The 11,594-nt window shown below is 35.7% G+C and overlaps 1 protein-coding gene across 1 annotated transcript; it reads right to left on the minus strand.

The window, feature by feature from the left end:
• Positions 1-4,090: 4,090 nt before the first annotated feature.
• On the minus strand, positions 4,091-11,392 carry LOC110106358 (aspartate-semialdehyde dehydrogenase). The gene is made up of 9 exons (XM_028692857.1): positions 11,241-11,392; positions 10,500-11,137; positions 7,429-7,515; positions 7,305-7,349; positions 7,127-7,222; positions 5,579-5,680; positions 5,082-5,168; positions 4,449-4,516; positions 4,091-4,361 (listed from the first exon to the last, which is right to left on the minus strand). The coding sequence occupies exons 2-9, from the start codon at positions 11,076-11,078 to the stop codon at positions 4,280-4,282; spliced, it is 1,146 nt and encodes a 381-aa protein (XP_028548690.1). The 5' UTR covers positions 11,079-11,137; positions 11,241-11,392; the 3' UTR covers positions 4,091-4,279.
• Positions 11,393-11,594: the final 202 nt, after the last annotated feature.

The raw sequence follows: 11,594 nt of genomic DNA on the forward strand, positions 1-11,594 counted from the left end.
TTTTTTTCCCCCCCCCCCCCCCCCCTCTGGCTTTCTGACAGTAGAGGTTTTCAGCTGTTTTTTAGTGGAAAATTTTCCCTACTCAATCTAGCGCCCCTCTTCTCGCGCAGAGGTTGGAGATTTCTTCTTCTTTTATTCTTTCTTCTTGCATTGGAGGCATTCCACTGTCAGAGATAGACGACATTTTCCTATCAAGCTTCAGTGCCCCTCTATTGTGTAGAAGGAGAATTTTCAACATCATTTGAGCCGAAGTCTGTCAGCGATGGACGATCAAGTTGAAGCCCGTTAGCAGTCAACGATCGAGTGTAGAGCTGAAGGAGAGAGTTCGAGGGTGCGCTGCAAGTAGCAGTTGAGCGAGAAGCTGATGATGGCCGATATGAAGTGAAGGATAACCAGCAAATATCAGACGAATGACGAAATGATGGCAAGAGTCCAGTGGCATTTTGCCCATGCAATATGCATCCAAACTGAAGTGTGCCGACAACAGATATCACTGAGTCAAGGGGCTGGAGCAGTGTGTTATATTAGTGGTCTGGCAACACACGTATAGTGCTAACTGAGTTGAGGCTTGATAAAGATCAAATTATAATATGTCATGTTGCTTGATGTACAATCTTGTAATATAACTCCAATGATATTATATATGAAGTTGAGATTATTGTATGAGCTAGATGTTTGTTTTTCATTTGAAATGAGCTCGTCATCCAAATAAAACTAAGTTGTTTCACGCCTCTTTGAGGTATGCTTTGAATGTGCCTTTCATGCTCTTTGAGGTTTTCTAGTCTTCCAGAATTTTATATTCATGTGTGGAAGAGACCAAGTGAATATGCTAAAGATGCAAGACCTATCCGAGGTTATATGTCAGAGCTCTACTCGATGACATTAACCTGTATGGAAGAGGTCGAGAGAATCCACCGAGAATGTAAGACCTATCCGAAGTTGTATGTCAGAGCCCTGCTCGATGACGTTAACCTGTGTGGAAGAGGTCAAGAGAATCCACCAAGGATGTAAGACCTATCCGAGGTTGTATGTCAGAGCCCTGCTCGATGACGTTAACCTGTGTGGAAGAGGTCGGATCAAATCCCCCTGGGATTGATCATAAAGTGATTGAGATACAATATAGATTGTATATTTCTCGAATCACGGAGAAAGAGTTAGAGAAATTTTTTATCTTTCATAAGAGAAAATAATATCACAACAACATGAACATCATATTACTGTATTATGTAAGACAGTACAACAGTTTCCTAGTATGACTTAGGAATATACAAGTTACAATGACTCAACACATAAGATATACGTACGGGCACAATACAATATTTAACTTGGAAGAAGATATTAAATATATCAAAGTGACACCCTACTCAACATAAAAGAGACAACAAGACAATTAGTATTGCTAATACAAATGCAGGAAGTGCGTGATCATTCAATCTCTCCAACCATTTGAATAATATTCAATGATTGTCTTTGTTGTTGATTTTGCCCCCCAGCGGGACGAACTTCCTCTCGGATAGATGAATCTTGAATAAATAATCGAAGATAGCCCTAACGGATAAGTCTTTCAATTTCATCATTGAGTTGCTTACAGGCTTCAGTAGTGTGACCACGACTACGATGGAAGTGACAGAACTGATCTAGATTTCTTGTGTTCGACTTCAAAGGATTCGGCCATTTTAATGTATCTTGATCTCGAACGGCCATCAATACATTTGCTCGAGATGTGTTGAGTGGGATATACTCATTCTCCTGTCAGAGTTCCCATCGCGGTAATGGAGGCCTAGGAGGTAGATCATTATGTCTTTGCTTTTTCTGTTGTGAGAATGAATTGTCCATCCTAGGTGCACCTTTGCGCTTCCCGTTGATTTGCTCAAACTGCTTCCTATGAGCATTTATAGCTTTATCTGTAAAAATTTGCGCCTCTACACGATGAATCAGGTCAACATATAAATGAACACTGTCGCTCATGAGTGCTGAATAGAAGGGGTCAAGACGAAGACCTCCAAGAAAGACCCCTCTGAGTAATTCAGGGTCTACTCCTGGAATCTGTCGAGCCTCGATGGAAAACCGCTGAAAATACTCCTTCAACAATTCTCCCTCATTTTGGCGGATCCCGAAGGATGTGTAGAACTTGCTGTATCAACAAGTTCGTTATCCTGATGTATCTGCCTTCTTGGGGGTGGAAGATGGATTTCTGCTTGAAGATGCTCGAATTGAACATCTTCAACCCGTGGTGAATCTCGAGGGAGAAGCACTTCCTCCCTTGGTGGTAGTGTCGGTTGCCGAGTCTCTCGTAGGAGTTGAAGAATTTTATTATGAGATTCTTCCGTCTTTCGGATTCTTTCTTCTAAAGAAGGTCCCAAAGTTCCTTCTCCGGCAGCATTTTGCCCCCAGGATGAAAAGAGGCAGACATTGGGCGTTTGTAATTCACCGATTGATTTCTGGATTGGTGGGAGTTGGAGTGGGAAGCTCCAACGATGCGACTGTTACGTCTGTTGACCATTGTAGCAACACTTGAAGTTGTGGGATAGTAGTTCCCACAAACGGCGCCAAACTGTTGCGGGCTATAATATACGCGGCGGTAGAGTTTGTAAATTTTTGTACGAGCGTTGTACTAATATTCAGCACAAAAACGAAAAAGAAAGTGAACACCAGGATTTTAACGTGAAAAATCCTGAAAAGGGAAAAAATCACGGGGCTACGCCTAGTTGAAAAGTTCCACTAGTGTTGCATAAATTACAAGAAGTTGATTCCTCCCACAAGTTAGGATAATCAGATTACACTAAGTTTCTCTTGAATTAAAGCAAAGTTATGCAAAATACCGGCATTTCCCGAATATCCGGCAGAATTCCGGCGTATTCAGGCGGCGGGAAGAACTCCGGCGGTGGTCGAGGAGGAGCTGATTCTCCTCTTCTTCTGGCTTCTCTCTCTTTTCACTTCAGTCCCCTTGTGAAGAATGAGGGCACTATTTATAGTTTTTCTGGAGTGGCATGGCTTGTAAATAGGTGTGAGATCAGGGGTGAATAGAGAGTGGTCGAATGGACGGATGATGTTGAATCCTTTGATCGTGCATAGTTCGTTGGACATTTGAAGGCTTTAGTGATGTTGGAATTCGGCGATCTTGGGCTCATTGGATTTGTTTCGTCGAGTCGTTTGATTCGAGTATAAGCTCGTTAAAATCGGAGACCGTTTGGTAACTTAAATTGTGATTCGAACCTTCCAACATCACTTCAAGTCTTCGATTCAGACTCATTTGGACTCGGATTGAGTTGAATTTGGTGTCGTTAGGTTCGTATTTCTGAGGCGCTTAGTTTGACTGTAAGCTCGCTGAAATCGGAGTTCAAGTGCTCCCGGATTTAATTTTTGAAATTTTATTGTTGGTTTTTGCCTCGAGATTCATGCCCGATCAAAATGATTTCATGACGACGTATCAATAATAGTAATGAAAGTTTACTTATTTAAAAAATAAATAATAAATTTAATCATAATATCAAACACTATAAGAAAACCTTGGACATCTCGACTTTTTGATTTAAAGACTCATCTCTAAATAAAAAAATTAATTATTTTATGTTAAATTTATGATTAATTTTTATCATAGATGAATTATTTAAAAGTAGCTAAGGGCATCTACAATAGAGTGCAAGTAGCTAAGGGCATCTACAACTACAACTTCATTTGAGATAACTTTTTTATTTATTTAAAAAATAACTTTATAATACAAAAATTTATACTTCAAAAATTTTTTTTACTAAAAAATATAAAAAAAAACCTATAAAAAAATATTCCAAACGAACTCCAAGTTGATAAAATTTATTCGGAAATTTAAAAATATCAGGTAAATTGATCATTGCAGTCCCCGATGAGGCAATGGGCACTGGGCAATGATGACCAATTGTTATAATTGTTAAAAAAAAGAAAAACTAAAAACATCTTAAAATTACTTTGAATATTAATATTTTTAAAAACAAAAATAACAACAATTATAAACCACACTAAATAAACATATTTAAAAAAAAAAAAACAAGTGTTATTATTAAAAACTGAGATCTAAATAATCTAATTACAAAAACATTAAACTGAATTCACATAATTCTCTTAAGAAAAACAATATAAATGCATTCCGGTACACAATACATATACTGTAGGAAGCAAAATTTTCTAGCCAAAAAAAAAAAAAAATAATAATAATAATAATAATGCAAATTACAACAATAAGCAAATAGAACTACATTCCCTTGCATTGTCATCAAAGGAAATTTGAGAAACAACATACTGATCATAGCAGTTTCTCTGCAATCTGTACAGCATTAAGTGCTGCCCCTTTTCGTATTTGATCTCCACAGACAAATATGTCCAACCTATAATCATTATCATAGGTTAAATTGAATGGAGATAAAATAATAATGATGTTGATGATGATAGAATAACAACTTTTGAATGTTTACCCATGGTTGCCCTCTTGAGACAAATCCTGCCGAATTCGACCTACTGCAACATCATCCTTGTTTGATACCTACGACACCCCAAAAATTTGCGATAATGTGCTAAGTGAGAATAAGGCTTCATTTGAGACGGTTTTTTTTGCTGCTTTCTAAAACAGCTTTTTTAATTCAAGAAATTTTTATACTAGAAATTTATTTTAGAAACCAGCATAAAAACTGTCCCAAACAAAATCAAAATACAAATAGCTGTATACATTTCCGGTTTCTAATTTTTATGGTCCATAAAAATTTAAAACTCTTAAATTTGCTTTGAAATTAGTACAACATAAAAATGGATTGATGATGTATTGCACTCATATTAAAATAAATTTGAGAATTTTAAAAGATCAGATTAAAAATATCCTTATAAAAAATTTCTTCAATTCTTATGAAAAAAGATTTTCTCATACAATTTGTATGACGATTGGGATAGAAAATCAATGGATTTGTTTTAAGATTAGTGAGGTATATGAAGAATTCATAATATTGTACATCATTAAAATAAATGTAATAATTGTTAAGCATGTCGTGGCACAATTTATATCAAGATATCTGGATTCTTATGATGTTCTGAAAAGATGAAGGGAAAGGAAAGACCTCAAGCGGCGTGGGGAAAAGATTAGAACTACGGTCATCTATAACCACCAACCCAGCAGCTTCTTCAAGAATTTGCCTTGCAGTAGCCTACAATCAACGAAAAGCTGATTTCAACTTATGTATGGCTCATGGAAATTAATGAATAGTATATCATATGTACCTTATGATTTAACAGGCAATTAATGAATCTTTGTTGTGCTGTCATGAACTTTTAGGCAATCTCTAGTTCTAGTCTACCATATATTCTAATAATATTGGGGGGAAGTTTGGCTTTGCCGTATTACTAATGTAAAGTAAATCAAATTGATGAATTTTGAAAATTCCGTTGTTTTGTAGGCTGTGTATCAAACACAAAGTATTTCAAATTCACTTAATTAGCATAGGACTGTCCACTGGTCCATGAATGTGTGCATCTACTTCTGTACATTATTTCTTATTGTAAACATAATTGAATAATGACGTTTCTAGTCAAAAACATAATTTGGAAGTTCCTTTACCTCGTCCATTGACTTTTCAAACTGAAGATTAATACTTTCAGCATGTGCACGCATGACAGGAACCCTTATGCAAGTAGCTGTCACCTTCACACTCAAGTCATCCTGCAGCAAGAAATATTTAAAAAGCATAATAAGTTTGAATGTAAACTATGTGTCCCATAAGACTTATCTTGGAACATAACATGAACTTTTGTTGAGCATAATTTGGGAAAAAAAATTTCTGCCACTCTAACTGGGTTATTTATCAAACTACACTTAAGAGATTCCCACTCTTATACTTCATCTCTATGTTGCACCGATACATCTATTTATGAAGGCATATTGTATCCAATACACTGATACACGGATACGCCTCCGATACAGCACCGATATGTGTCGGATACAACAAAGCCGTATCCAATTAAAATACTATTTAATTTCAAAAGAACACGCATATCCGATATGCGTGTCAATTGAAAAAAAAATCCGAAAAAAGATGCATCATATTTACTTCCACGACTGCGAGTGAGGTTTTCTCATTTCCGAGATGGATTTGAGTCTCTTGATTATATGGGAATATTATAAAATGCTAATTTTTCACTTGATGAGCATGAATTAGAAGCTATGATATTTATTGAAGATGATATAGAAGTTTAAAGATAAATCACTAAAGAAGCTAATCATATCATTCCTTCTATTGAATAGTTGAAACTTCATGTGCTAGACAATTTATGTTTATGCTTTTGTGGTTGTACTAGACATTTAATGCTTGCTTTTATTTTGATATTATAAGCTACAAGGCTACAAATGATGTTACTTTTATTTTATTTTTTAGTAATTTCAAATATTATGCTTTGATTACTTTCTTAATTTTTATGTATGATTTATAAATTATAATGTTGTGTCCGCGCCGTACCCGTAATCCTGTATTTTTAAGAATTGACGTTCCCCATATCTGTATCATGTCATATCCGTGTTGTTGTATCCGTATCGGTGCAACATAGCTTCATCTTTATCCTCATAATGTCATTGTAACTTGCATATTGCTAAATATTACTCTTCACCATGATACCATTTTTAGCTACTTTTATATACAAAATTGAGTAAACTAGGAATGTCCTACAACATTTAAGAGATTTTACTCTTATACTTCCTCTTTATCACTTCCTCATTATGTCATTGTAATTTGATGTTTTCAAAGACCTTCCTCTTTACCATGATACCATTTTTAGCTACTTATATATATGAGTGAACTAGGAACGCCTTGTCAACATTTAAAAAATTTTACTCTTATACTTCCTCTTTATCACTTCCTCATAATGTCATTGCAACTTAACGTTTTACTGAAACTTCCCATTTACTTAGATACCATTTTTACCTAATTTTAAATACAAAAATGAGTGAACTAAAAATGTCCTGTCAACATTTAAAAAATTTGGTGTCATCAAGTCCGTCGTGTTGTGACAATAAAACATGTTTGCGTACACGCATCATAGAATGCATTGGATAACTCAAGTAAAGATAAAAAAGAGACAGAAAAAAACAGAGAATTAGAAAAAATCAATTTACCCATATTTTTCTTGTTTCCTTCACTAACTTCATTTCCTCCTCATTGTATCCATTTGAGAGAATTGGTGCATTATGAGAGAATAGATTAAATGCATACTGCACAAGAGGGTATAGTTCAAAAATTCAGAACTAATCATTTTCACATGTTTAATTTAAGGACATAGTAAATGATAAATACCTGCTGTTTAAATATTTTACAAGTGGGCTGCTTGCCATCCAATACCTGATAAGCCAACAATAGAGACCAATTTGGTAATTTGTACAACGGAGAACATAACAAAGCTCAACAAATAAATCAACACCTCACGAGTCTGCAGCTTAAGCTCTTCCATTGCAGCGGCACCTGCACCACTGGCTGCTTGATATGTGCTCACCACCATGCGTACCACCTACTACAAGCAGTACAGATAAAAAAAGAACTTATTAGTACCAAAATCCTGAATAATGATAATATTCAAGCGAGTAAACATGGTTTTAATAATCTGAAAATAATGTATTCAAGCAAAAGGTTAGAACACATGTTATATGGATGCAAAAAAAATGCCGGTAGATTAGTATTAAAATAAAGGATGAATAAAAAATTAAAAATAGAAGTTGGCAACAAATTAGAGAAAACCTATGATGCACTGACACTTCTCCTCAAAGAGGTGTGCAGTGTTCGACATCGTATCCGACACGACACTCGCTCGACACTCCTCCGACACGTGTTGGACACGCCGAAAATGTGTCCGATTAAAAAATATTAAATACAAATTGGACACGCGTATCTTAAATATTTTATGAATTTTTTTTAAAAATATAATTTATGGTATTTGGCGGGATTTAAACTAAATTTCTTATTTTCTTTCCACAACACCAAATCAAAGTCCGCACTTAATACTCAATCATCGAATATTCTCATTTTCATTTCTTTTTTGGCAATGAAGGTATTTTCATCTCCTCTCTCAGTGACTGATAAACGGCATCGACGCCTGACTCCCGACCTCCTAATACTAATAATTTTAAGCACAAATTCTAGTTAAATGACTTATTATTTTCAAATTATTTTTAAAATTATACTTATTTAATTTTTATACACTATTTTTAAATAAAAAAACTATAATATATTGTCAAACCCGTGTCCGTGTCCGTGTCCTATATTTTCAAAAACTGATGTGTCTCGTGTCCGTGTCATGTCGTATCCGTGTCGCCATGTCCATGTCTATGCATCATAGGAGAAAACAATACATCCAGAAATCATTTGCATTTCTAGGAAAATATTACAGCAAATATAAAACTAACAATGCAGCTTAAACTCATTGTACATATTTCAGCCCAATCTGTATAGCTTAAGCTCAATAGCCATATGTACATCCTAACCTGTTCAACATAACCTTTCTAGTTAAAAGGAAAGAACTTGGGTAATTTGTCATCTCTGAACTAAAGCTATACCCCTGCTCGTTCTAAGGCTGAGAAAAGAATTGACACAGTTCATTGATAAATTTGAAATGACTATATAAAATTGAGTAATTGGACATATAAATGCTATATAAATATTTGACAGGCACTTAAAAAAAAAGTGGGATCAAAACAGAAACTGGTACAGGCTACATATTAGAAATAACACAGCAAGTTCAAGTTCAAACGGCCTCTAGCTAATCCAACAATTCTTATTTGCATTTCCAAGCATTCGGTGACCCAAAAAAAAAGGCTACCAAAGCTAACGACCACGCTCTGTACAAGCAACTGAGACAAATAACAGAAAACTAATAAACAATTCTGTACTTCAAATTTTTAATCCTATTCAACAGTTTAAAAAATAGAAACTAAAATTAATAAGGCAAATTCACTTATCAGTTATCACACTTCCACTTTTGTCTGTGAAATGGATGAAGAACAATCATACACTGCACAATGAGCCTACATAGTTTTATGTTCAGGAGAAACAAACTTGCAAAATACTCCTTCAATTTTATAAGTGTATTGATGAATTCATTCACACAATATAATACAGCAGATGCTAACAAACAAGATCCAAATCGTATAATACTATTTTCATATGTTAAAAGAAAATGATATCTAAATTTTATATTAAAAAGAAGGAATAGAGCAAGACAAAGAGAATAGTTGGTACTAATTGTTTTACATGTAGTATAGACCGCTTTTCCTGAGACCGATCTACCTTATGTGAATAGGAAGTAAACATTTTTGGGTCATATCATGTCTTTGATTTTTTTTGCCTTACGTTGTGTTCTATGAAATGTACTTTGATTTCAAGACGAGTTTGAACCAAATTTGAGTTGCTCAAGCTTGACACAAATCCACCTTGTCCAGCTCTATGTGCACATATGTTTTGATTCATGTTACAGGTTGATTACTCAACTGACAACTGTGTTTTAAGAAAACAAAAAATTACTAGAAGACTCTTTCTCTCATATAAACCAAAAGAGTTAGAAACTCATGTCAGTGCTGTCTAAAAATAAAAAAAATATAGCATTTTTGTAATGCAAACTAGTAGCTCGTGACACGTCTCTATGTATTTGTATATATGACAAACTATTATTCAATCAAAGGAGGCCAGGCTAAAGCAATAAAGGCGAGGCCATTGAGAAAAAGAGAGTGACAAAAATTCATTAGGAAGGGAAATTAGGGGCAAGTGTAATCTTTTACATGTTTTTTATTGGATTGGTGCTATTGATTGTAGAGTTTGCAATGTTGTATCTCTATCTACTATGATCAATGCTGATTCTAGCCTTTAATTTTAGCCTCATTTCTTTTAGCCATCAAGACAGATACTATAGATTACAATTTGTTAGCCAACAAAAATTTTCATAATAGTATGAGAAGCTAATAACTCAAAATTTACGATGTCAATAAACCAATAACTGCCATAGCATCGGGGAAAAAAAAAAGAAACATAAGGGGTAATTATAGATGTAAAATTCAAATCTTGTCTATTTATAAAACAAACATCCATGACAAATTTTTAACAATCAACCTATGTATTTACGCATGCCACTACCAAACTGTTGAGAATATGAAAAAAAAAAAACGAAAAATAAGAGTTAGAATTTTGACGTGAATGTCAATATTTAGGTGGGAATTCAAAAAATGAAGACAGTATGGTGTTTGTTTTGTAAATAGCCCATATGTAAGTGTTACCCATGTAATTGCCTCATATTGTCGAAGTACAAAATATGTAAATAGAATAGTATTAAGTGGTATGTATGTAAAACTCCCTTTTTTTTGGGGGAAATACCCATGTAATTGCCTCATATTGTCGAAGTACAGAGCATCTATTACTAACGATTCATCGACCTGATAACTCCTTTAGTCATAATGAATAAAGAAGATCCATAAAATCAAGTTTAAAAAAAAAAAAATCAGAAAATACCTTTGCATGGCGATGAAGTGGTGTTGCCGCCATCAGGCAGATAATCGTCGAGCAATTCGGATTAGCAATTATCGCCCCCTCCTTTCCTCTCTTCCTAAGACTAATATGCGCCATTGCATCCGGATTCACCTCCGGAATAACCAGAGGAACTCTGGGATCCATCCGGAAAGCAGAACTATTGTCCACAACGAACGCGCCGCGCTGGACGGCAATAGGAGCCATATCGCGACTGACGGATCCGCCAGCGCTGAAGAGTGCAATGTCAACATCATCGAAGCTCTCCGGTACTAATTCTTCGATCTCGTACTCCCGGCCCTCAAAGCTAAGATGATGACCGGCAGAGCGCCTGCTGGCAAGCATGCTTATGCTTCGGTAGGGAAAATCGCGGTCGGAGAGCACTTGTAGGAATTCCTGGCCGACAGCTCCAGTGACACCAACGACGGCGACTGAGGGGCCATCCTCCTTTAGGGACATGCGGATGGTGGATCTCAGGCGAGATGCAAAGCAGACGCGGCGGCATGAGGAGAAAATGGGAGGATGGTGGATATAATTCCGGTGGACGAAGGCGGAGGCATGCATTTTGTTTTCCTTCTTTGTACTGGGTGTTTGCTCCGGCGAGCGGCGGCAGGAATGAAATGCTGGAGATGATTAGGGTTTTTGGGAGGGAAACGCGGAATGTCAAAGGGATGGACTCTGTTAGAAAAAATAAATAATAATAAATTTGTCACGAGGGCTGCTTACAAATCCTTTGATTCAAAGTCAGTTGCCAGCTCCTCGCCTTAAAAATACAATTATTAGGTGAACTTGCAGCCTGAGGTGTAAGTGAGTCTGGCAAGTTTGTAAGCTCCAAAAGGAGGGTTGTGGTGGATGTTGCGGGGCACCGTTGCCATGGGCTGAATTTTAATACTAAAAATATAATTTTCTATTATTTGATTCATTTTATTTCTCCTAAGGGCTAACTACCAAGAGAGAGAGAAACCATCTAGAGAGAGAATGTCTATTTCGAGTGATTTCAATCCGTTCCAGATGACCCAATTTTGAAAATTGCTCGAATCGAGATATGTTATATTTGGGCTATCTCAATTTTAAGAAAAT

This window comes from Dendrobium catenatum, unplaced genomic scaffold, assembly GCF_001605985.2.
Source record: "Dendrobium catenatum unplaced genomic scaffold, ASM160598v2 fragScaff_scaffold_171, whole genome shotgun sequence".
Lineage (NCBI taxonomy): Eukaryota > Viridiplantae > Streptophyta > Magnoliopsida > Asparagales > Orchidaceae > Dendrobium > Dendrobium catenatum.